The 26659-nt window shown below is 35.8% G+C and overlaps 5 protein-coding genes across 6 annotated transcripts; 3 read left to right on the forward strand and 2 right to left on the reverse strand.

Moving 5' to 3' along the window:
* Positions 1-522: 522 nt before the first annotated feature.
* LOC106713300 (cytochrome b5) lies at positions 523-2225 on the forward strand. Its single transcript, XM_014506069.2, has 3 exons — positions 523-758; positions 1368-1775; positions 2018-2225. Exons 2-3 carry the CDS (start codon positions 1488-1490, stop codon positions 2201-2203), a joined length of 474 nt encoding a protein of 157 aa, XP_014361555.2. The 5' UTR covers positions 523-758; positions 1368-1487; the 3' UTR covers positions 2204-2225.
* A 451-nt stretch (positions 2226-2676) lies between these two features.
* LOC106713305 (metallophosphoesterase 1 homolog) lies at positions 2677-8033 on the reverse strand (the record flags this gene model as incomplete). Its single annotated transcript, XM_045678744.1, has 8 exons — positions 2677-2838; positions 4316-4467; positions 5719-6006; positions 6158-6240; positions 6519-6685; positions 7221-7362; positions 7677-7869; positions 7959-8033. Coding segments are annotated over 8 exons (1119 nt in total), but the record flags the coding sequence as incomplete, so codon positions are not given.
* A 481-nt stretch (positions 8034-8514) lies between these two features.
* On the forward strand, positions 8515-13000 carry LOC106713299 (GATOR complex protein WDR59). Its single transcript, XM_014506068.2, has 12 exons — positions 8515-8870; positions 8948-9155; positions 9320-9901; positions 10176-10240; positions 10321-10656; positions 10769-11140; positions 11279-11432; positions 11515-11698; positions 11831-11951; positions 12148-12396; positions 12518-12741; positions 12871-13000. The coding sequence occupies exons 1-12, from the start codon at positions 8619-8621 to the stop codon at positions 12959-12961; spliced, it is 2838 nt and encodes a 945-aa protein (XP_014361554.2). The 5' UTR covers positions 8515-8618; the 3' UTR covers positions 12962-13000.
* Positions 13001-15319: 2319 nt separating this feature from the next.
* LOC106713307 lies at positions 15320-20040 on the reverse strand. Of its 2 annotated transcripts, none has more exons than XM_045678779.1 (9): positions 19981-20040; positions 18827-18964; positions 18325-18504; positions 17878-18139; positions 17631-17803; positions 17384-17465; positions 17013-17175; positions 16120-16287; positions 15320-15601 (listed from the first exon to the last, which is right to left on the reverse strand). In XM_045678779.1, exons 2-9 carry the CDS (start codon positions 18848-18850, stop codon positions 15574-15576), a joined length of 1080 nt encoding a protein of 359 aa, XP_045534735.1. In that variant the 5' UTR covers positions 18851-18964; positions 19981-20040; the 3' UTR covers positions 15320-15573. The 2 variants fall into 2 exon arrangements, with proteins under 2 accessions (XP_045534735.1, XP_014361562.1); XM_014506076.2 differs by lacking the exon at positions 19981-20040 and adding an exon at positions 19448-19561.
* Positions 20041-23430: 3390 nt separating this feature from the next.
* Positions 23431-26184, forward strand: LOC106713330. The gene is made up of 2 exons (XM_014506126.2): positions 23431-23561; positions 23967-26184. Exon 2 carries the CDS (start codon positions 23968-23970, stop codon positions 25930-25932), a length of 1965 nt encoding a protein of 654 aa, XP_014361612.2. The 5' UTR covers positions 23431-23561; position 23967; the 3' UTR covers positions 25933-26184.
* The last annotated feature ends 475 nt before the right edge of the window (positions 26185-26659 follow it).

Below are 26659 nucleotides of genomic sequence, written 5' to 3' on the forward strand. Positions count from 1 at the left end.
AATGCTACGAAGTCTAAACAATATAATTATGATACAAGCTAACAGCTAACAGCGAAATGAAACCGAAATGATAAGGGATTTCCTTACGCATATCACTAACTCAAAACAAATAACACTCATTTGCATATTTGTATAAAAAGCTTCTTACAAAGAAGTTCAAAAGTTGAACAAATTTAATTAATTTTAACTGAAAAACGACATAATAACAATACAAATACTAAAGCATAATATAATATGCAAATTAGACATGTGTATGATGCAAAAAATTTCAATATTTTCATTAGAACATAAATAGGTTGAAATTTTTAGTAGCAAAATATTTACTAATTTTGATGGGATGATGCAAAAGGCGTTAGGTTTTTCAATAGTGCTCATTTGTACATCAATAGAAGGTGCGCTAGCGAGGCGCGGGCGGGGTACGGGGAGCGAGACGAAGCGAGGCGCGGTGCCGCGGCATGCGGGCAAGATAAGCGACTGTTACATCAGATCGTTTGGCGCGTGCCCACCTCGAACCGCTATAAAAGGTCCGCGCCTGCGCTCCGACAGTCATTCACAAATTACAAGTTATAGATGTCAATTCAAATAGTATAACTAGTTTGTGGCAATGTTCTACTCTCTCATGCATAATTCTATAAAACTGAATAATTTACTCGATTGCGAACAGTGGTGGCTCAGTGACAACTGGTGTGATAGTCATTCCCCGCGTTTCGAACATCAGCAGAGATAACAGAAGCTCCTTCCATCTATCAGATAACGGGGTAAATATTATTTGTTTTCGTAAAACTCACATGACCTCATACATAAATCACAAGGACGCGAGTTGTTTACAAACATAGGCAGAAAGTTAGAACTAGTGCTGTTCGGTTAAATTCACTTTAAAATCAATTTAATTAACGAAACATCAAATCTGTTGAGTTACAAATCAATTCTGGTTACAAACCCAACAACCGAATAATAGCGGGGTCAGATCGGGTCATCAAATTATCATTTTGGACATTTCATTTACGTCAAGTGTAGATAACGAAGCGAGGATCGTAAAGCAGCCGACAGGCAGATTCGCAAGTTTGTCTTCATAAAAACTTAATGTGCCTACCATTATTAAACCAGTTGATGAGTTAATTTGCTTGCTTTAACTTTTTTGTTACGATGACCTCTTGTCAGGAAAATTTACTAAAATATCCCTCGTTTCGAAAACCTTAATTTTTAGAGAACTTTCAAACACGACCACCTTTTAAAATTATTTTTTGTGGTATTTAGCTAAAAAAATATCCAAAACGACATCATACATTAAAATAAATTGTCACAAATTAAATTGTAACATTAAAAAGTCAACTGAAATTTAACAGCATTTAATTATCTCCTTACAGATAATCAGTATCTGAGTACGTGAGTGTTTAGTGGAGAGACGCGTTCCCTCGCACTATCAGTGATATTGAAGAACCAGTAAAGAAACAAGATCTTATTGTAATTAATTAAATCATTACGTCATGGCAACTGTGCAAGCGCCTCCCGAACTAAATCTTCCTTCGCCACTGCCCGTCACCCAGAACTCCTCGGAGTTTGACTTCGTGGCGCTCACGATGACAGCTCTCCGCCTCGTGAATCCGTGGGCGGTCGAGGCCAAGACTCAATGGCAGGCACGAATCGAACCTGGAACTCCGGAAGCCAAAGATCGCATCTTGACCTTAGCCGAGGTGTCCCAGCACGACACGCCACGCGACTGCTGGGTTGTTATCTACGACCGCGTGTACGATATCACTACATTTTTGGACGAGGTGAGATATCTTTTTTAATTTCTATTGCACCTTGAACTTTAAATTCTAGTAATTTCTGTTACTTCTAAAATAATTTGACCTTGTCAGAGATAACAGATAGCGCATTGTTTAAATTAGAGACAGTAAAAATCTTTATCTACCAATCTTATACCAAACATGATCAGTACAATGCGATCGATCATCAGTTACGCTTGATATTACAACTTCGAGGGCATGAATTTATGTCATTTATTTGTTTGCAGCATCCCGGTGGGGCAGACATAATGTTGGAGTACGCGGGTGGGGACGCAAGCACCGCGTTCCGAAGCTCGGGCCACTCCAAGAGCGCGGCCAAAGCGCTGGAGCGCTTCGTGGTCGGCGAACTGCCCATACATGAGAGAATGTACCGGCGGCCCGGCGGCATGCGCCTCAGCGATATACCAGAATGACATATTTATTTATATTTATAGAATTAATAGGTTAAAATTTGAGTTAGATTTTGTTCACTTTTTTTTAAACCGTGCTTTAATAGTTTCTTTATTTGATTGATAAGTTAATTTTAAAACGTATAATACATTTTTATAATTTAAATAATAATTAGGGTATATTTATTTTATAAGAGACGTACTTAAAAGTATAATTAGTTTTTTGTATTTGTATTGCTGCATTTATTGTTACATTGCATTTCTTAATTATTGTATTTCAGTATTAAACTGATTTTAAGTTTTATTTTTTTTCTCGTACTAGCCAACGGCAAAACGAAATGTTCCTAATATATTGTAATATATAAATATATATTCAATAAAATTTACAACCAATACAAAGTTGAACTTTACTTATTACACCAAATTAACAAATATGTAAGTGGAATATTAAAATAAAAACTACATTTTTTTAGTTAAATCAAATATAATCAGTCTTGTAACAATTAAAAAATCTCATAAATTATTCTAATAAAGTATTACCAAGCAAGTGACGGTTCAAACATCGGTGTGTTGGCGAAGTCGACGAAATATCCATGTTAATTATGTTCTAATTTATAAAAAAAAATCTGAAATGCATGATTCACACCTTTTTGCCAGATCTGAAAAAAATATATACATTTATGTACAAATATGATAAATTATAAAACAAATCAATTTCAATACGCCTGTTAAAATACTAGTTTAAAAGATTATCATATTTCTTATTATGATAATGATAGTTATTATAATCTTCCTGATAACATATTTAAAGTCTTGTATCAAAATTCCTTGCCACGTGTTATCATTTAGGTGTCATATTATAAAGCAATTAATAAATCCGATTATCACTAGTTCAAAAGGCTTCCAAACTATTCAATCGACAATGACTTACTTCTAATGATTAGCAATATTCATAAACATATTTAATCTATTGTTATAACAACAAAATGTGTCATTATCAAGATATGGTGTCAATCAATCGGCGATTTTGATAATGGCGCCTTCGAGACTCGTGTTCTACAACTACCGAAAATATGACCTGGCACAGGTTGAACTAAAGAAATAATGTACTTGTTAATTCAAAAACCGAAAAAAAAAACAACTGACTATAGAATACAAATCGAACAACACCTTACTAGTCAAAATTTGTCTAGTCAATATAAACCACGTAAGTTGTTTGGCGAGATGTTCTGTGTAACCTTGTTTTCATATTCAAAATTAAATAAATAAATTGGGTCTCGGCCACAATGGAACTTACATACAAAAAGAATATATGAAACATATGAAAGAACTAGCTTTCGCGCCTCCATTAGCGCGGAATTTTAAAAAAATAAGTAGCATATGTTTTATTCCGGAATATGATCTATATCTATGTCAAATTTCATCAAGATCCGTTAAACCGTTCCGGAGATACCTTTTAAGAAACATCCATCCATCTAAACATTTGCATTTATAATATTACTAGCTATCGCCTGAGACTCCGTCCGCGCGAAATTAAAAAAAAGCTTAATTTATAGCCTATGTCTTCTTCCAGACTATGTTCTATATCTGTGCCTACCTTCGAACATCCATCCGTCTAAACTTTCGCATTTATAATATTAGTTAGAAGTAAGATACAAACATGCGAAAAACATAATCCTATGTCAGTCGACTAAAAATGCGGTATTGTATTTATCTGTAAACTGGCAGCATATTGTTATGACAACACAAAGGACTATTGAAGTGTGTTGCTGTTTGATACTTGTAGTTCAATGAATACAGTTGTCTGCTTTAGATAAACAAACTTTTACCTTATAAAGTGCTAATATAAACATGTCAAACAAATGTGTATAAAAAAGGAGAAATGAGGAGTACCCTAGTAACAAGAATTTGCGCACGCGCATATTCAAAAAGTTTGAAATCTCTGCCTACCACCTCTGGGTTGCAAACATGAGTGCTGCTGTAAATGTTCATAATATTATAACGAAACGAAAGTTTTCACTCCTGCTTATGCGATTCTTTTAACAATGGTAGTCTTCTAGTCTGTAAACCTATGGTTAGTGGTCATTTAACAAATGTGTCCTGCTTGTTCGTTTGACGCCTTTTAAAAATACTTACAGTAACTTGTAGTTGGATTGTGTTGGTCTTGAAATTTGGTATTTGCAGTAGAGAAGAAGCAGCAGCAACATTACAACGGCCGTCACCTGCATGTTCCACTCGCGAGGCATCGCACACTTTGATACTTTCACTTCTTCAGGACTCACCGTCAACTGTTCAACGAGATGAACTACTATGAGACATATAGGAACGATTCTAGATTTGTTATTTCCTTTTTCACATACAAATATCAAAGTATGTGGTTGGTTATCTTTGAATTGAGTAGAATTAAAAATATTGATTAATTTTATTATTTAATAAAAAAAAACCGGCCTTGTGAGTGTCGTACGCGCACACCGAGTGTTCCGTATATTAGTAAAATATATGGTTTGCGCAAATTTTCTTGTATCTGTGATATAAGACGTTGCTTCGTACCAAACTTCAACTCAGAATAGTACCCTGTAGGTTTTGATTCCCTTGCGAATGTCGAAAATCTGCCGAAATTTTAGGCATAATTTTTTTTCGATAGCTTAGAAATTTGATTTTTTCACAGCTCCAAGGAAAGTAGACCTAAATAAACGATATGAATTCTAGCTTTATACCTCCACGCTTTGCTGATAAGAAGGGCCTTGACAGAGAGACAGTCGAACGGACAACAAAATGATCCTAACAGGGTTCCGGATTTTCCATTCGAGGTACGGATCCCTAAAAATACACGAAACCCTTCAAAGATTCAAGCAAGTTTGAGGACGGTAATTATAAAATTGCAAGCCTGACAGTGACCAAAGCACGTTATTCAAGTTTCTTTGATTTTAAAATCGAAATTTAAGTGAATTGTGCAATTTCAGTTCGCGGTTGTAAAAAAAATTACGTAAGGCCTGGTACACATTATGCCACCACAGTAACTAGTAGCGCGCGCGAAATCAGCGCTTGCTAGCAACTGGCATAATGTAAACACTCACTGGTGCCAGTGAGCATGCCAGTCCAATAATTGGCATTGCGTTCTAGTTTTGAGGACAGTTCGGCTATACCACCGTTACTGGCACGACTTAGACCTCCTGCCGCCGTTTTTACTTGACTAATGCTGATAGTACAGAAACCATACTTTGCTTATTTTAGGGAATTTTCATCGCGATAGTGAATGGGTAAAAAAAAGTGGCACTAGCGACCACTATTATTTCTGTTTTTGGTTTATAGTCACACAAAAATTTTGTATTTACTTGTCGTTTAAAAGAAATATTATAAGGTCATCTTACGTTTTCAATTCAGTAACAACGGCGAGAAAAGCAAGTACATTTGGAAATACTCACAAAATATTTACTACATAATTCGAAAACACGCAATTCGCCCGCGAGTCCAGTGAAAGGAGGCCTGTACCCGCTGGGTGATATATAGGTACTTGATGAAGAATGTTACTAACTTACCAAATAATATTTAGGGTCTGGCCTATTCCTCCAGGAGAATGATGGCACCGTGTACTCTACAAACTCAATCTTGTGGCTCTCAGTGGGTACGAAGCTGTGTCGCAACATGCAGCTGTGGTGCGTATGCGCACCGAAAGCAGCGCGCGGACGCAAACTCTCCACTAGATACTCTGTTGACTCTTTAGAGAGACAGTGCCACCGCTCCACAAATAAATTGTTCCTCTCGGGTAAAGGCGCCGCGTCGGGTTCTGTGCACAAGCTGTCCGACTCTCTGTACAATGGGTAGTGCTGAAATGATATAGCATGTTTAGAATACACCATGATGGTAGGTATATCTGATAGCAAGATATTTATTAAATTATATGGATGCACTCACATTTGATTATGATGAAGTTATCTTGAAACAAAGGTAATAGTACAAAAATTAATCATGCCTTACCTGCATCACTATGGGTCGACTATACCGTTCTAGTTTAGTATGACTTTTACAGAGCGCCGATCCGCTACTGCATTTTAAAATATCTGCAATATTAATTATGTGAAAAAAAAAATATATAATCAGTAGGTACGACATATGAATTATTATCACAGAGTTCATTACTTTACAAAGGACTTATCGGCTAAGCAACAAGACTCGTGACACAATTAACCATTTAAGATAGTAAAATCATTATGTTTTATGTAGGTAACATACAAGCGTGGCAAAAAGCAAAAATATATTGCCATAGTATTTTATGTGTTTTTAAGCCTTTAATTAAAGTAAAACTCGAAAAAATCCAATACAAAGGAATATGACGAACCCGCAATTTTATCAATTTCATCCACAGCTCGAGAACATAATGCACAACCGTCTCTCTCCATCGCCATTGAATTGATAAGGACAAAATGATTCCCACGTACACTAACTAGTCTGACAGGAGGAGCATCTAGCTGCTTTTCAAATCTACTTTGAAGTTGAGGTGTAATGCTTAAAAAGTAACATGTTTATTACATATCATGGAATCATCAAACAATATTTTTATGAAGAATATCAATAATTTTACAATTTATATTAGTCTCTGATATTTATTGAACTCCTTGATATATTTTGATTTGTCTATTCATTTTCATTAATATCACACTATCAACATAGTTACTTACACAGTGATTAGATTTAGTATATATTATATAGGTATAGTATATAACAGTGATAGATGCCAGCAGCAACATTTATTGCATAAATGGGCTGGCTCGAGCATTGCAATAACACAATCACACAGAAGACAGATATGTAATGGAAGCAATTCCTCATTTTGTTTAATGTGTGCATCTATCTATCTATTCAGTCTCGTAACACCCACAACTGGGCATAGGCCTCCCCCAAAAATCGCCACGATGATCGGTCCTGTACAACCCGCATCCAGGATACTCCCACAACCATGACCAGATCATCAGTCCATGTGTGCATGCTGGAGGCCTAATACTCTTCTCTTCCCACCCTTTTCTCATAAAGAAAGAATTACCTGTAGTGGAATCCAATATCATGATTGCCAACCACAAAATACATAGTTGTACCATCTGGTACTTTAAATAAATTGAAGAATGTCTTGACATACTCATCAAATTCTTTTTGTGAACACCATTTACCCTCATCAAATAAATCTCCTGTAAATAATTTACATTTTGCAAAATTAAAGAAAAAATAAATCCACTTAGGTGACATGTTAATTAGCTTTCTACCGCGTACCGCCGCATTGTGGAATAGTCTGTCCTCGGCGGTATTTCCAAACCGCTACGACTTAGGGTCCTTCAAGAAGCGAGCGTATCACTTTCTCAAAGGCCGGCAACGCATCTGCGATTTCTCTGGTATTGCAGATGTCCATGGGCGTCGATGAACACCTTGGTGTTCCCGCTGCTCGTTTGCCCCCTTCTCTTATAAAAAAAAAAAATGTTTTGGAAAATAAGCATGAAAAATATACCTAAAACAAAAACTATTTCTGGTTGATGTAAAGTCATAGCTGTTTGAAAAGCTCTGTGCATCTGCCATTCTCGTCTCCATTTATCAAACCAATGCCCGTTTCGAGAACCGAGCAAGTGAGTATCTGCTAGAACCATAGCTTGCACTGGCTTTAGCCCATCTATTGGTTTTTTCGTAATAGCCGGCCATCCGCACTTGGAACAAATTTTATAAATGTGAACACCGTATATTTAGCCATTGATATGATTCAAATTAATTTAACAAAACTATTGAATCAAAATACCTGTATTTGAATAACATAATAAACAATATATTCACAGTAAAAGTATATCAAAGATAAACCAATAAAAAAATGAAGGATTCCAGTAAACAATATTTTCCGTCGCCAACTTTTTAAAATTAACACCATATTTTTATTAATAAGTGAAGTAATCTTATATATTTACTAATTATCATATAAAACCGAAGTTGTTCATTTTAAAAATTCACATAGAAAAGATACTGAAATTGATTAATATTGATCGGTGGTTACAATTCTTTGACAGCGACATCTTAACATCAACAAGTTTTTTTTTTATCAAAAAATTTAATACAGTTACCACATGGATATGGAGGCATCGGGTTTTTTTTTATTCCACAAATAAAATTGGATAATATAAAATAATTACTACCCGTGAAATAGAGACATTTGTTTTGTATGAAGCTGTTATGAATTTTGCAATATCAATTTTATTTTAAAATACTTGCACACAAGTGTAAGGGTAAGGAAGAGTTTCATGAAATGGACTGTAAACTTCAATAACAGCTGACTGATTGTCACAATGACATTTTAGTTGTTTTGTATCAATATGATCTATTTTGCTATTTTTGTTTTTAAACCAACATACTAAATAACTACTCTTATTTGTGACAGTTTTAGAAAATTAATATATTTTATCTTAATATGTCGGTCCACTGGAGTTCTGAAGTTATGAAATGGGAGTACAGAGAATTGCAGGCAACCGCTATGTCTGTTGATTACTCGGGTAACAATGTTTTGTTAGCAGGACGAAGGTGGCTAGCCATTAAGCAAATAAACTTAGAAGATGATACACTAGGCGATATCGTCAAAAAGTATCCTCGTCATAGTAAATACGATGTAGCTGGGGCGGAATGGTGCCAGAACTATCAAGGGAAAAACCTCTGTGCTATAGCTGTAAACATATTTTTAGTAATTTTATCTCTATTTTTTTGGTTTCTTCAAATTATTCATGTACTTTTTTTAAATTATAGAATAACCAAAGAGTTGACGTGTATGAATGGCGTGCGGGCAATGACCTCACGTGTATATGTTCATTACGTGCTCACACGCGGGTCGTTAGCGATACACATTTTCATAGACAAGACCACAATCTCCTTGCGACATGCTCTATAGATACATTCACACATTTATGGGATTTAAGAGATGCAAGGAAACCCATAGTATCATTATGTGCTGTTGGTAAGGTGTACAATTTTCTGTTAACTAAATGTGAATTGTTGTACTGCTACCCTTTTACACTTGCTTTTACACTCACAAGTTCAAAAATCATCTATCTTTTTTAAAATTTATTTTTTATTGTTATTAAATAATATCCTGTGTTAAGTTATTTGGTACATTTTCAGCTGGAGCCTCCCAAGTACAATGGAATAAAGTCGCTTCTCACATAGTAGCTACTGCACATGATGGAGATATAAAGATATGGGATTATAGAAAACCAAGTTCTCCAATACATTACATTTCAGCTCATTTGTGTAAAATCCATGGTGTGGACTGGAGCCCTCATCATGAATATCAGTTAGTCACCTCTAGTCATGATGGAAGTATAAAATACTTTGACATTAATAATGCTAGAAGACCTGAGAATGTTATAACAACAAATTTTCCAGTATGGAGAGCAATTTACACACCATTTGGAAGTGGTTTATTGACAATTGGTGTTGGTTGGGGGGGATTACCTAGAGTTGAGCAAGCAGGAGTCATTGGGATCTGGGTAGGAGGTAGTTTAACCACCAGATTAGTGGGACATACAGACACAGTTCAAACTATGGTATGGAGACCAAACACTTCTCCATCCAATTACCAGCTGATAACATGGGGCAGGGATCAATCTTTGAGAATATGGACAATGCATCCATCGCTGCTAAAAATGTGCTCACATTATTTACCTGATGATGTGGATGGTGATGAAGATAATAACAGTGACTGTGAGTTAAATGAAATTATTTTATTTAAATTTCTAGATAAGGTAACAAGAAATCAGTTCCTAAAGAATGTTAAACTGTTTTAAATTTAAATGAGTCTGCTAACAGTTTTCTGCAAAATGAATTAAATCTGTTTGGTATTTTTTATATTACTAAAACAAACTTTAGTAGTAAAAATACTACCAGATGTTAAGCAACCTTTTTATTCAAAAACTTCTAACAGACAATTAATGAAGTTATGTGCTACAACTAGTAACTATTTTCATGTTTCTTACAGATAGTTATGCATCAACAGTGGGCTCTGTAACTGATGTCTCACAAAATGATAAGGATATACAAATGGTATGTTATTGTGCATTATATTGATTTGTAGGTGCTTATATATTTCTGTTCTCTTTGAAAATGTTAATTTATAATTGCAGAACAAAATAACACACAAAAATACATCTATTGATGAAGAATTTGAGTCAATCAGAGAAATGGCAAACATTGAAGTAACAGACATGAACATAGAAACACGGACCTGTCAGATTCATTCAGAACGTAATGGTTATATAGCAAATTTACAAGTAACTTTCCCTAGGAATGTCACCGAACTCACCATTCCAAAGTTCTCCTGGCTTTCGGGAACTAATGTCGATAGTGCTACTACAATAAAAATATTACAAGCCATCAACAAAACAGCGTATCGTAAAAAGAAAGAAGGACATAGATGTCTCTTGCACTGCTTGAAAACTTTAGCCACATCAATTGATGAGGTAACAATCTTTGTATATATATTACCTCCATTATATACTATAACTATCTATGACTGTTTTGATATTTGGATGACATTTGGAGGATATCAAAGAATATTTTCTATATTTAAAGATTCCAGTAAAGTCCAACGACGATACGGACTCGATGAAATCAAGTCAGAGAAGTCAATCGGAGAGCGAAAACGCTGGAGATTCGTGCATTCCTTTCCCGCGGACGTGCGGCGCAAAGTGGTGCGGCGTCAGTACCTTGGTGGTGTTCAACCGGCCGGCCAACGCGCGCCGCCTCTCCCTCAAGCACGAGGCGGGCACCCCGCGCTCCATGTCCTCGCTGTCGCTGACGCCGGGCCTCTTCGGCGGCGGCTACAGCTCCGTCTCCCCGCACGCCACCACCACGCCCTCGCCAACCAACGCCTCCGGCTTCCCCCAGCTGCACCACAGACACGCCTCCAATTCTATCACCACATTCTATTTTCAAGACAGATGGGTAAGTTATCTTAATTTCCTATTATATGTTAACATTTATTACTCTTAAATAGGAAAAGTCTTTTCTTATACTATGCGAGGAGATGGTTTCAGTTTTCACGTATGATTTGAAAAGTCAATTATTCTGGTATTATTTAAGAAAGCTCAAAGCCGCCGCGCGGGCAACATGCGCAGCCGCGGCAGCATATCGGGCTGCTCGTCGCCGCGCGTCGTCCTCTACGCCGCCACCAACCTCTTTCCGCTAAACAGGACGCTGGCCGAGAAATACGTCGTCAATGCAGACGACCCCGTTGGTACTGCATAACTGACAACTTCTGTAAAATTATTTGGTTAGTTTATAAAACCACTCTTTCGAAATTTTTTTTTTCGTCGTAGACATGTGTGAGAGAAACGCAAAAGTGGCAACAGAGGAAGGCGAGGTGGAGCTGGCACACTCGTGGTGCCTGGCGGGGCTGGCGGCCCGGGCGCTCGCCGCGAGGCTTGTTGACCACCTCGCCTCCAGCGAGGAGAGCATGGGCTGGGTCGGACACCCGCTCTGCTGCAACCTCGTGCAGACCTTGTGAGTACATACACAACCTTAACAAATTTTCCCTGAACACCTCTTTGCTTCCATGTGACAAACTTAATGTCTATAGCATTTTCTGATAATTTACTATTCATGAATAGAATAAATATTATTATTTTTTTACAGAATATCACACTACGCTAAATCTTCAGATCTGCAAATGGCCGCCATGCTGGCGAGTGCGTTTGCAGTTTTTAGCTACACAAACAGTTCAAGCTCACAATCTACCATAAGTACATCGAGTTGTGTACGTTTGATATAAATATTTTGTATTGTTTAACTTCTTACTAATATTATAAATGCGGATGGATGGATATTTGTTAGAAGGTATCTCCGGAACGGCTCAACAGATTTTGATGAAATTTGGCACAGAACATAATTGGACGTATTCGCGAGTGACTGCTAATATATACATAATCAGCAAGACTTTTCTATGTATTTAGGGGAATAGAACGTCGCCATACAGCACAGTAAATCAATACAGTGAGATAAGCGCGGACGGGTGGACGTTGCCGATCATACTGCGCAGCAACTCTTGCTCCGAAGCAGAGAACTTCCACACGGACTCGCTGTGGAGGTCGGAGCGCGCGGCCTGCGTGCTGGACGACCACACCGCGCACCTTTACAACTGCTTCAAGCGAGTGTACGCCGACATACTGCATCGGTGGCAGCTCCTATACAAGAGAACAGAGGTAATGTATGTTTAATAATATTTATATTGAATTTTCTCTATCGGAAAATTGCAGGATGATGATGAACTAAGTTCAGCAGTTCATTTATCATTGGTGTTGTAGCTATTACTTTATACCTTAGGTGATGAAGTTAGTGCAAAGTCGCACGGAGCGGGCGACGTCGCCGGCGGGCCCGGAGGCGGTGTGGGAGTGCGCGTGGTGCGGGCGCGTGTGCCGCGGCGGCGCGTGCGCAGCGTGCCGGCGGCCCGCACTGCGCTGCGCAGTCTGCGCACTCGGCGTGCGCGGCCTCGCCGTCGCCTGCGCACTCTGCGGGCACGCCGGCCACGCGCAACATCTACACACCTGGTAAGTGCGCAACGTCCGCAATACGCGCACATCTTTACTCGTGTAACTAACTTATCTATCAGATGTTTCATCTGTATTACTGCTTCCAAATCTTTTAAAACTAAATTGTAGAGTAACATTATTTTTTAGGTTCTCTCAACACGACAACTGTCCAACCGGTTGCGGCTGTAAGTGTGTCATAGAAGGCACGTCCGTGTGGAAAGGAGTTAAATATGCTTAAATTAAGTTATTAATGTAATTATTATCAATACATATTCTCAAGAAAATCGGTTCCTCTTGTTATTTCGTTTTCTTTACATACTCGTAATTGAATTTTTCCCTTCAAAGATTTTTATTTACATTCTACTGCGCAAATAAAGTATATGTACATTCATATTAGTCTATTTTTTATATGACTTCTAAATTTTTCACATTCCCTTTATTTTATTTTTTCTGACTAAAAAATTTTCAAACATAAAGATGGTTGAAAGTATTTTCAACTGTTTTCGGAGACTACGTAAAATTATTACTCCCGTCTTATCTGTATTTCATACCATTTTAAAATAAAAAAACAACTTACTTTCATTCGCTTTATTTCACAAACTTTTTTAATTCATTTATTTTTTAATTAATAAAAATGTGCACGTGCGTATCGTATAGATTTGTGAAATTTACAATTTTTAAAATACCCAAAATGCAGTCTAAAGCGTTCTAAAAATTTCTTTAAATAATATTAATGTTTTTAAATATCAACAAACTTATCTTAGACGTAAAATTTATTTATATAAATTTTAATTATTATTTAATTATTATTAATTAAAAAAAACAATATTGCATGAAAATATAGAAATAACATTCCTTTATAAGCATACAAATACACATTTCTTCGAAAACATTACATCATTTTGTTGCAATGTTTTAAAAATAACAAAATTTATATTTGCACTACAGTGGTACTAATAATTCGATACATAAATTCAATCTGATACATATCGAAATAAAAAATTTGTATTGCATGTTTTTCATTAAAAGCGTGAAGTTTGTTTGAACAACAATACACTTAATAATTTCTGTTATAAATTGCTTTTGTGTCATAATAAAAAAAAAACAATAATTTTATTAACAAAACAATCACAACCTACACACAAGTTTTTTTGAAATATCCATCACAAATTCGTCAATGCTTCGTCAAAAATGAAAATGTTTGTTAAAATCGAAATAAGATTGATGAAACTCTCTCAAAATGGTCCTCTTTTAAATTTTCTGTTAGTACACATATATTGAATATAACTTTTAAATAATCTATTATTCGTTAACCGCATAAATAATTCTTGTGCATGAAATTAGTTTTTTTTTTAATTTAAACTTTAAATCAACGTTGCTAAGTATTGTAGGTAACTAAAACTAGATTATAAATGTTGCTCTATAACAAAGATCTTAATACAAAATGCAAACCTGCAAACAAATATTTAGAGCACTATTTGTATACTCTATCTCTACTTATATACACAAGTATTATCTCATTCTAACTTATTTTGTACATTTCTTATTACATAAAAAATTATGCGTTTTTTTCTTACAGAAACGACGTACTTTTTTAAATTTTTCATCAAGTGAAAAACATTTTAACATTTATAAAGATTTCATTATTTTATTTCGTTGCTTCATAAAACTTAGATAAACAGGAATAATAATTTGTGCCTTGACATCACAGTGACGATATAATGATTATTTTTTTTTAATGATTTCCTAAATTCATTTAATTGATAAAATGAAGAAATACAATATTTAATGATGCAACACTGGTCATACGGCTTTGCAATGCCGCTATACATTTTAAAAATAGAGTTCAGACTCAATCTGCAAAGCGAAACCTCATTACGTCTTAGGAAGTAATGAAGCTTAGTATTTTCAAACCCCAACCATTTACAGTGCTTAGACGAATTTACTCATGTACAATGGTTATTGAAACCATCGACAACGTGGCACTCGTGTGGCATCTCTCTAATTCTATAATTTGGCTATGTGTAATATTTTACAATGACTTAATTTAAATCCTTTCAATTTCTTCCCCTTTTAAAGTAGACATAATATTTATTGTTAAAGAAACTACAACGTGGGTATAGAGCAAAAACAAAGCTTATGATAAACACATAATAATAGGCACATCGTTTTTTTAAGCAATAACTAGTTCTAAAAATTATAAGTTATCTAATGTCTAGATTTAAAAACTAATAACAATATTAACGCAGATTAAAAAGTATTTATTCAACTAATAACAATCACTAGACCATTAGCTATTAGACAAAACTGCTGAAAACTTTTTTATGTCGGCGTTTGCGCTGTACCTTACATCGAAAGTATTCCAAAATCAATTACACTCTTACAAACCTACTAGTCGCCTACTAGTCGTTTGATTTTGTTTTGGTAGTTGAAAACATTACATTGTAGAACATATTGTTTAAAAAAATGCATAAATTTAACATTTCACGTCACTTGTCAAACATTCTATCACAAATATATATGTCACAAACATATATATGTATAATAATATGTATTTATGATAGTGTTAAGAAAAAAGTATTACATACATGCCCCAAACATACTTCTTTTAAATATTGAGAATACTACAGCTGCACTTTTATACTTGTATTTGCTGATGCATTACAACGCATAAATAATTTATGTTACATGTTGCATATAATGTTCTACGTCTATCGATATAAGGAACAGTCACACACATGGCCATTAAATTTTAACTATAGATAAGACTGTTCAGTTGCTTCTATTGAACTACGTTTAAAAAAAAATATTTCATGTCATGCACGACGCAACGGGACGACATTTTTGATTTCAAAGTCGAGTTGTTCTATTGTAGCAGCTAAAACAATAAATAAATCAATTAGTTACTATGAATACCCATCACAAATATAACAATAAATAAATAGTCTAACTAGATGTGTATCTAAATATGTTTCTAAGTTGAAATCATGTGTCCCGAAACATTATAGGTATAAGAAAATTATAAGTAAAATATATTCATTGTTGTCATCTATTCTAATAATGATATATGAACTAAAAAATAAAACGATCATTTATATTAACCTCTAAGGATTCTACACACAATATTCGACGTCCATTCGACCAAAATTAACTCAATAAACATTAAAACGATAAATATTTTATTTAGTACTTAAATTTATATTCAACTTATAATGTGCATAGGTTGTTTCCTCATTTCTCTTGTACGTAAACTTACAATTTGCTAAACAGTGATACGTTTCTGTACGAAATGAGCGTACAAATGTCATAATAGATAAGATGCAATGAGATCAGTCGACGCGCGTCTGTCGCAAGAATGGTGTGAGTATGATAAGCGTGATGCGGTTGTTGGCGTACCTCTCGAGCAGGCGGCGCTTCAGCTCGGGGGGATAGGTGACGTAGATGTAGTGGTCGTCCTGCTCCTCATCCAGTGCTTCTTCGGCCGCCAACCGCTCGCCGCGCGTCGGCGACGAATGCGTCGTCAGAGACACCGACGCGCTGCCCGCCACGCTGCCCTCCTCAGAACTGAACATACACATTGTTTATTAGACATTGTTCATTAATGTCGCCGGCGACATAAGATGTCTCGATCCGCGCAAAATTAAAAAAAACTTAATTAGTAGCTTATGTGTTCTGCCAGTCTATGTTCTACATCTATTCCAAATTTCATCAAGATCTGCTATTCATACATCCAAGCATTCGCATTTATAATGTTAATAAAATTGTTGAGCATTGCATCAACGAAAAATTACAATAAACGAATGAAGATTGAATTGAATTGATATCATGAAATGAAATTATTTACAATCAAGCATACAATGTTTACGTGTATTTACAGGAACTGAGCATTAAGATTTAAACATTGCTAATTTAGCATAAATTCAAATACGCCTTTTAATTTAGCGAACTTCTAAACTCTATAAGCAAAGCTCTTTGATTAAATCCGAGAGAAAAATTGCAAAAGTTGAGCAAAAAACTAAACTATATCAAGCCAGTTAAAAAAATTCAGAAAATAGTACTACTCACACCAATGCACCCCTTCATGTCCGTTAAGAAAGCAAGCCAAGAAAATTATGACCCAATGGATGATGGGCAGGCCCTTGGGTTTTTGCGTTTTATGTATAATGCGTAACAGAATGCTGAAGAATTTGCAAAATAAATAAAAATTAAACATAATATTGAAAGTCTAAAATAAAAAATAATTTTATTAAATTTAAATAGTATTAATGTATTAATAATAATGCATGTACTCGAAGACGATCCATATGATGTAGTAGCACATGCAGAGAGCGAGTGCCAGGCCGGTGGCCAGCGCCAGCAACAGCGGCCAGGGGAAGGCCCGCGCGGCGGGTGCCGCCTCCTCCCAGTACCGGTCGCAGCTCAGGTACCAGCACACCGCTCGCTGCATCTCCTCTGCACACACAACCATACATACATTACGGCCATTGCGCTTCGTGTTTTCATCGGAAATGTCATTTTGTTGGAAATTGTGGTGGATATATTGCAAAATATACATAGCTAATGTTATATACTTATGTAACAAAAGGTATTTTGCATGTACAAATATGCAGTTTGTTATTTGCTACAGCTAGGCTTTTATTTAGGTATAAGGGATACAAACCTTCTAATTCCGTAAACTGGTGTTGTGTTAGATGCAACAGGAGAGTAGCAATGCAGGAATGAACGACTTTTTCACAGCGCACCTTAGGAATATAGAAAAAAAATTATCCAAGTGGCGCTGAACACACAACTATAAGTGGGTCTAGTATACATTATTACGACTGCCTAAAAAACTTAGTCACAGAATAAGGATTATCTCAGGTGATAGACAGTGAAACTCTTGCTACAAATAACTGAATAGAAATTACCTTGATTGCTTGTAACCTCAAGGGATCGCAAGCCGCGCGCTCCGCTTGCAAGTCCGCTAATCTCTTTTGTCTGCTGTCAGGAGGCAACGACGACTCCACTGTATCAGCGTCGCATAGCTCTGCTGTTTGATTTGTGTCGCCCTCGTTTTCTTCTCTTCTTTTCTCTTCTGTTTCTGTGATTTCAATTATTATGTAATTATATATGTAAAATGGTGACAAATTAATCGAGTGTTCAAACGAGACTTACCAGGACCTTCAGCATTTGGATCAGTTCTCGGGCAATCGGGTGCCGGCGGGGCTCCGGAGCGGGGGCGCTGACGGCGGCGCTGCGGCGCGCGCACTAAACCTCGCGCCCCCGCCGGTGCCAGCGCACGCCGCGCCGCCTCCAGGTCGCGCCATACCTCCACATCTGTGACGGGCTTGCCTACGCCGCTCAGCAACCCGTGCGCCGCCAGCACCTGGCACCGCATTATATCGCAGTAGTCCGCCAGGCATACCGCATCCTCCGCCTAAAACACACCGGCGGCAAGATGAGGTAGAAGTACTCGTATTATTTTTATAGTGCGACATAATATATTCACACGTGATTTTTCTATAACATAGTAATTGATAATTATAATGACGCAACGATTATTCCAGAATGTCGAAAATCTTTGTCTTCCTCTGTGAGACATAGAGAAATGGGTGTATATACCTTGTTAATCTGGTTCTTGTGTCGCTGGTCGAAGTGCGTGTCGAGGTGTCGCTCCTCGTAAAAGGACTTGCCGCAGAAGGCGCAGGTCCACTGCGAGGCGCGGTGTTGCAGCTTGGCGGCATGCTGCGGCGCGAAAATGTCGCGTGCCGGGTGGAACGGACACTCCAATGGCAGCTTTACCTTTACAAATATTCACATTCTGACCAATCAAAAAGGAAACCAAGACAACATAACGAGAAAAAATACAATAAGACCGATTTTTTGTGGATGTGCCTCAACAAACCAAAAACTACTAACACCAGGTGTATTTCATTTAAAAACAAAACATAGCTCATAGACATTAACAAAAAGCAAAATCCGTCTTATCATTTTAAAAACCTCTACGGCTAATGGAATGCCTAATACTTAGACTTGAGTGTTAGCCGTTCCTTATTTTTTATAATAAATGTCTCATGAAAGTTTAAACTATTTAATCTTAAAATTTGTAACTAAGGTAACTGACCTGAAATCTTTCTAGTACTGGCATCCATTTGTTTTGTATAACTTTTCGCACAATTTTGGAGTTGTCACGTGAACAAGTGATCTTGAAAACCGACGGCCCCGGCCACGGGATCAGCGTGAGAAAGAGAAGGGCCAGGACCTGGAATAAATAAAATGCTACATGTTACTACGTATCAACAATCAGGAAACCTTAATGCTTAAAGAACACATTTGCAGCAGCTGCCATAACTTGTCCTTAGTTACTGTAATTTGTTCATTCCTAAGTACAAAATCACATATTTAATTAACTTTTCGAATAACTTGTTAACTCAGAGCGAAGTCTTTGCGAAGATGTACTGCATCTGTATGTATTTCATATTGTTTAGGTCCGTATCTTTTAAAATGGGGAGAAGGCCAATTAAACTTCAATGAGAATTCATGAAGACATATGTACATAAAGTACCACGTTCTCCTTCATCACAAATAGAACTGTTCACTAAAACTACATAATTCTTTTCATGTGAAATTAACCTTTTCTTCCGTATACTGCGGAAACCGCTAGGTTATACCTCTATTATTAAGTTATTGATTTTTCCATCAAGAAAACTTCCTGACTTTCCATAATAATAGTGAAACCTCTCACCTCGAGGGAGAACGACGTGGTCCTCATTCATATCTTGTAATCGACTTATAATTGTTAAATGTTTTTCAATTGAATTATTTTTAGACACTAGGGTTAGTTTACAAGTGCGACGGGATGTGAGGGGTGACAATAGTAGGGCGCATGCGTCAAAATTTCCCCTCCTGACTCACCCCATGAATTGAGTAAATCGAATGAAACTGTTTGGACTTATTATAATTTATAAAACATACAATTTACCTTCTATAAAATACACTAGACCAATATCGTAAAAGTTACAATGAAAAATATATATATAGTTCGTGTAATCAAAATCAGTTTCAACCTAATCAACACATTCTGAATATGATGCTGCAGTTATTTGAAAAACAATGTTTAAAAGCCCTACTCGTTGTCATGGTCGGAATACGAATCCCAATGTTTGATACGTTTTAATAATTGGCTACTTTACTTTTACAGTCTTTTATTTCATTGATTACTTTACCTTAAATTATATTGTCAAATCCCGTTATACCCAAGGTTAAGTTTTTACTTACTTTTGACTGTAAACAAATAGTGACCAAACTAGCACTTCATATCCAGAAAACTTCAATAATGTTATGTTAATAATGTTGGACGTTGTAAATCAAGGACTTCGACAGCCGATGGCCTATGCTAGTATTTTTCTTTTCCAAAGGGAACGCTTATCATCATGTGGTCCAAACTCTGTAATTGAATATTGACAACCAGTTTCTGAGTTATCTATGTGGATCTAAGGGATAGTAGGCATTTTAGTATTTTGTGGTAGTTTATAATTAAAAATTTTTCGAATCTCTGGACGGGTTACTCTTCCTGCCCTTCTTGGCGACGCCCATGTTGTATATCCGAAAAGAAATATTCTCAAAATGTACCAACAAAAGCAGTGCCGCCAATACACAATAACTGTATGACTTGAAAACGAACGTGTATATGTGAATATTCAAACTAAACACTAACAAGGCTATAAACATAGCAATTAGTCCCAAACAATGATGGACGATAACACTTTGTTGAACCAAAGCAGTGTAAGTTCTACCAAAGCAGCGACGAACTATTGCCAAGAAAGGATATTTAGAATTAGAAGGTTAGTTATATTTGATCGGCTGCAACATTTTATTTATTACCTTAGATATCATATAGGCGACAGTTAGAAAAGCTCTTTTAGTTAATCACATTCGCGTGAGAAAGCGATATTTTATAAGACATCGTCAGAATATATTTCCCACAGAGAAGCTCATAGCCTATCCAAGTCAGGGTGACTAGGCCTTAGTCAACCACGCTTTTGCATTGCGGACATGTTGAACTTACACAAATAGGTATTAATTAATTAATTAAGAAACGGCTTAACTCACGTGTGATCGTCCGGTGACGGCCCCGACTAGTTTCGGACCCGTCGGGGTCCATCTTCAAAAAGATGCCAATCGTCGGTTCCATCACCGGACGATCACACGTGAGTTAAGCCTTTTCTTGATTAATTAATTATTATGTATCACGAAAGTTATTAAACAATTTAAATAGGTATTATGGTGAACGTAATGGCGATTGATGATACAGTGGCGAAAAAACGCAATATTCTTTCAGTGCTATTAGAAATTTTTGTATCAGTATCAGTTTTTTAAGCAACTTACAACATATTATTGCCAACAGTTGCTAGTATTGTTATAAATTGTTATTATTTTAAATAAAAATAGGTATAGAAGAAAAATTATGAATAATGTAAAAAACTTTTCGGATAACAAACATAGAAAGTGATGTTTGTTTTTTATATTTTATATTCTTGATATTTTTCTATAGTTTTTAATATAATAATTAAGCGGCCATAATTCAACACAGCTGCGCAAAGCCTTAACAATAAATAATTACCATCCACGTCAGGAGGCATTTCGAGTTCAAAAAGAATGTTCCGACCAGTCCGACACTAGTATAGGTGTAACTATTACTTACACTAGTTTAAACCTTTATTTATTAAATATATAGACTTTTAACATAATAATAAAAATACAAAATTAATTAATTTTGGAATAAAATATATAAACTTGAATTAAGGTGAGTTTTAAGTTTTTTTTAATTATTTGAGTTAAGATATAATGAGAATTACAGTACGCTTGTATCGTGAGGAACCCGTTATATATTTATCTGTAAAATTAACTACTGATATAGTAAAAAATTACTTACATTAAGTAGGCGAACATCGGCTTACATTATTTACATTTACCTACACGATATCAGTCAAGGAATTTGTAATTTTGGTTTGGCCGTTACTTAGGCCGAAACCAATTTACACAAAGTTGGTTTCGGCCTAAGTAGGGACATAAACGTAAGTATGTCTAATACATCTCAAATATAAAATGTCACCTATTTACTTCGGCCGACACGACACCGACTGCGAAATAACAATTATTATACAATATAGACATGTTACAAGAAAGAAGAGAACTTTCTTTAGAGTTTAGAGAGACATTATTTTGTTACTTTTGTGCATTTTGTTTGAGATCGTTTTTTTTTTTAAATTCTAGTACAAAGTATGCCGTTGTCTTAAAAATTTAAAGTAGTTATAAAAGTAAATGGTTACTACCCTAAATCACTCGTTTAATATTTTACGTGCTTCGGGAATTGTAAAGTTGATCCTTGCTACGGTAAACGAAAAGCTGGAATGTTTAAGTTATTACTCGTAATATATTGATTGACACATTACCAACATTAAAGAATGAAAAGTATGGTAGGTCAACGTTAAATTGGCTTTCGTGACGCAGACACACGGTCAACATACGAATGAAAATCAACATTAACGGAAATTTCAAAGTCATTTGAACCTTTCTTATACTTTTTATTCACATTTGTTTTATAATCTAGCGTTAAGCTTAAAACAGTCACGAGATTGCATGTTGCGGTGAGCAGAAAATAATAACTGCATGTATTTTTCATTATTCATTTATTTTTTCCTTTCAAAAATGTCAACCGTAATAAAGATATTTTATTAAAACCATTCGAGTTCAGGGACATGGTTATATATTATTGTTTTTTCATAGTATGTTCCATGTTTTGTATTTTAAAATAAGTTTGGAATAGACTACATTTTTGGATACACATCACTGTATGTAATTTTAAATATATTTTAATTTTAGAATTACAATATTTTTAAAGACAAAGACCAAATAATATAAAACTAATAATGTAATAAAACGGGATGGTTAAAGATTAATCCAATGAATTACCAATAAGGTGGAAAAAGATATTCATTAAACGCTCCTGCGTTAATGCCAATTATCCAACGCCATTACCGAATCCGATACGATGGGATTTTTTGTAAACGTATACATTTACATTTAAAAGTAACCACTTTTCACATAACCATAAAAAATAGCGCTTGAAACAAAAAACAATACAGTAATAAATATAGCCTATGTTACTCAGTGATAATGTAGCTATCTTATGGGAAAAGTATTGATTGCCTATTATGGACATGTTTTATTGGAACTAAGCTACGAAGATTACTCTTGGTGATAGTTTTTTGACAGTCAAATGTTTTATTTTATCCGGAAAAAATGATACTTAAAATCTTTACTACTAGTATAAAAGTAGAAAATGAACAACCCTATAGTATCCATGTAATCTCTTAATCCATGTGTCTCTGTTACTATGAAATAAACATGGCATCTTAGTTTAAGTCTAATTACTATATAAACGTACAAAGAAGGTACTAAGCTCGTTTGCATTCTTTTTTAAAGTACACACATTCGTAGTATTAAAATGATAAAAACCGATATCGAAGGTTGTCGTATAATGGAAACAAAGTCATCGGTGTAGTTGGCGCATGCCCACAGCCTCCGGTCCACGCGCCCTCCGCCGCGACCCTTAGTTTCGCCCCGCCATTTCTCCTCACAGTACACAAGCGACATATTCTATTTTTTTATCAAAAAGTGTAAAGTTATGTTTTAAATAAGTTTACATTCTATTAACTAAACATATCAACAATCTATAACTGATCAGTTCATAAGTGTGACTGAGGATAAAATAAAGGTACTGATATTTATATGAAAATGTGGATCGCCCGTTAAGACCCTTGATGTTGTGTTAAGTGTTTTGATTAACTCGTTAGGTAAGTCGACTGTTAAAATATTAATTGAATTAAAAAAAAATAACATTTTTAAAATTTGTACTTTTTGTCCACTTTTTTAAGTGGCTTGTCTCTTTTTAAATTTTTAATTTTTTATATTACTTAGAAGATGGCAAACGAGCAATCGGTCACTTGAATTCGCTAAAATAGTGAAGTTACCGATGTCCATAGACTGAACAAGGACTGGGAACAGAACTTAAATTTGGCCGGCACATAAAGTCAGCCATATAAAAAAAATTGCTTATTAATATTTCTCATAATTAATTACAATAAATCATATGAAATTAGTAATAAATACACAATCGAAATTATAATTTTTTTTTTGAATGTTAATTCGATTTAAAATGCATGTATTGGTTAAATAAACAAGAAATATTTTTATTTCAGGATGACGAATAGTATCGTCGGTCGTTTGGCTGCCGTTAGGTTTCGCTACAAATTACTTTTGGCGGCTATTTCCAGCGGCAGTTTTCTGATGCTAATTTTAAATAACAGTACTGACATATTTGGGGATGAACGAGAGGTCAGCACTATTTGGTACTCTACCCATCGATATGATCCATTCGATTCTGGCGCGGGATTTACCATTAAAACTGAAGGCTGTACCATTCCAGACTTACATCCATTCGACGAAAGTATACGAAAATTTATCGAATATCCAACACATTTAAAACCTTGCAAAAATAAAGACATATCATTGTTAAAAAATAACGAAACACATATTTGGTTAGCGCCTGAAAATATTGAGTACCCCTCTGTTACTAATATAACGTGCTGTTATAAAGCGTTCTATAGGCCTTTATCTATAAGCGACATATCATCCGCTGACATAGACGACAGGGTAAAATATGACGAATGCGTTTACTTCTACGATTACATCGAAGTCACCAATGAATTTGTTAAAGTATCCTGTACCAGCCATGACAAAGTTATATCATATGAACAGTTTTATGTATTTGCGATGAAGAAACCTTTTTTATCGTACAAGGAAGATTCAACCGAAGCACCTATTAATCAATCAGGATACAACGTGTTGGTGATGGGCATAGATGCGATTTCTCGATTAAATTTCTACAGAACAATGCCTAAAACTTTATCGTATTTGAAAAAGAAAGGTGCTATAGAATTATTCGGTTACAATAAAGTTGGAGACAATACATTTCCTAATCTAATACCGATACTTCTCGGTATACGAGACACAGACCTAAAGAGAACATGCTGGCCTAACGTAAGAGCTACATTTGACAATTGCCCTTTTATATGGGACTGGTTTAAAGAGGCTGGATACTTCACCGCACTCGGCGAAGACAGCGCCAGCTTAGGAACATTTAACTTTGAAAAACTGGGGTTTAGTGGCACGCCCACCGATTATTATATACGTACTTTTGTACACGAGGCGGAGCTACGCGTTGGAAATAATAAGGATTTTAACTCATTTATATGCATGGGAAATAAATATTTTTACCAAGTTTTACTCGACTATATAGAAGATTTAACGAAAACTTTGAAATCATCAAAATTATTTGGGTTCTTTTGGGAAGTGACTATGAGTCACGATTATTTAAATTACCCCGTTATAATGGACGAGAGTTACGAAACATTCTTAAAGCATTTAGACATATCAAAATATTTAGAAGACACAATTTTAATTTTACTAAGCGACCACGGCATACGCTGGGGTGACATCAGGCTCACTAAGCAGGGCCGGCTCGAGGAAAGGTTACCGCTCGTTCACATTCTATTGCCGACCTCCTTCCGCGACAACTACGCCTTGGCTTACGATAATTTGAAATTAAACAGCAGGCGTCTCACCACACCTTTTGACTTATACGCAACCCTATCGGATCTCGTTAACATGGATAGTATCAAAAACGATAAAGTAAGACACCGTAGTTCGTCGCACTACGCTCAGGACCGAAGTATTAGTTTATTTCTGCCAATTCCAAGAAATCGAACATGCTCCGTCGCTGGAATCGACGATCACTGGTGCACGTGTCTCACAGGAAGGAGGATATCGACTACGAGCAAGGAGGCATCCGCGGCGGGCGCGGTCTTGGTCCGGCAACTGAATGTGATGCTGCGTCCCCACCGGCAGTGCCAGCGTCTGCTGCTCGCTAAGATATTAGAAGTAACAGAGATGGAAGTGGGGAAGCCAGAAGACTACGAAGTGGGGTGGCGAGAGTTCATAGTGACAGTGCGCACGGCGCCTGGGGACGGTCTGTTTGAGGCGACGGTGCGTCGGCGCAGCGGCGGCTGGTTGCTGGCAGGCACCGTCAGCAGGCTCAACCTGTATGGCGATCAGAGCTACTGCGTGCACGACGCGCACCTCAAGTTATATTGCTTCTGTAGATAATCGTCTATTAGTGTTACAAAGTTAAAAATCTGTGATATTGTTACACGCTGTTTATGTATAGCAAGAGTACGTAGATATAGTTGAAGTAGGGGTTGTTGTTTACAGCAGTATTACTTATTTATTTGTTCAAAATTTATATTTTAGTCCTTCTGTTTTATTGTATTGTAATCACAGTAAAATTGTTATTTAGTTTTTAGACTATGTTAGGCAAAAATAAGTACACTGTAATCTTTTGGGCATATCATTTAGATAATAGAGGAACACCAAACATATAAAATGATGTTAGAATGAATATCTCGATTGTAACATATCATTTTAATTACAAATATCATATAAAATCTAATGATACTTTTGTGTGCCAAATTTAAATTATGTACGAACTAGAATGTCATTTTTGTACTATTTAAATTTTTTAAAGTTACGAATTAAAAGTATTCTTTTTTTATTTTTTAAAACGAAATGCTGCATATAATAATTCATATAAAATGTATTCCAGTAATATTTATTTTTGTATAGTCAAAAGCCTTACGGCCTACTGTTTAGCTATTACTTACCTATGTAATGATGGCGAAGCGGAGCTAAACTCAAATGCCTTTGTAGTGGAATTTTAGACCTTTCATTAGAAGAATAAAAGTTAATTAGCTTTAATATAAAATGTAAAAGCGTAGAAGAGCTTCATAACTGTGCTGTTACAAATATTAAGTTTCATTTGTTACTAACGGTATAC

The sequence above is a fragment of the Papilio machaon genome, chromosome 1 (genome assembly GCF_912999745.1).
Source record: "Papilio machaon chromosome 1, ilPapMach1.1, whole genome shotgun sequence".
NCBI classification, from domain to species: domain Eukaryota; kingdom Metazoa; phylum Arthropoda; class Insecta; order Lepidoptera; family Papilionidae; genus Papilio; species Papilio machaon.

Bases quoted from the DNA above. Each gene is read 5' to 3' on its own strand.
- LOC106713300 (XM_014506069.2), top strand. From the start codon at position 1,488: ATGGCAACTGTGCAAGCGCCTCCCGAACTAAATCTTCCTTCGCCACTG. The intron at 1,776-2,017 runs GTGAGATATCTT...ATTTGTTTGCAG, and splicing joins TCACTACATTTTTGGACGAG to CATCCCGGTGGGGCAGACAT.
- LOC106713299 (XM_014506068.2), top strand. From the start codon at position 8,619: ATGTCGGTCCACTGGAGTTCTGAAGTTATGAAATGGGAGTACAGAGAA. The intron at 8,871-8,947 runs GTAAACATATTT...TTTAAATTATAG, and splicing joins AAAACCTCTGTGCTATAGCT to AATAACCAAAGAGTTGACGT. The intron at 12,397-12,517 runs GTAATGTATGTT...TTTATACCTTAG, and splicing joins TCCTATACAAGAGAACAGAG to GTGATGAAGTTAGTGCAAAG.
- LOC106713307 (XM_014506076.2), bottom strand. From the start codon at position 19,474: ATGAGGACCACGTCGTTCTCCCTCGAG. The intron at 18,140-18,324 runs GTATATACACCC...GGTGTGTTTTAG, and splicing joins ACAAGAACCAGATTAACAAG to GCGGAGGATGCGGTATGCCT. The intron at 17,804-17,877 runs GTAAGTCTCGTT...TTGAAATCACAG, and splicing joins TCCAAATGCTGAAGGTCCTG to AAACAGAAGAGAAAAGAAGA.
- LOC106713330 (XM_014506126.2), top strand. From the start codon at position 23,968: ATGACGAATAGTATCGTCGGTCGTTTGGCTGCCGTTAGGTTTCGCTAC.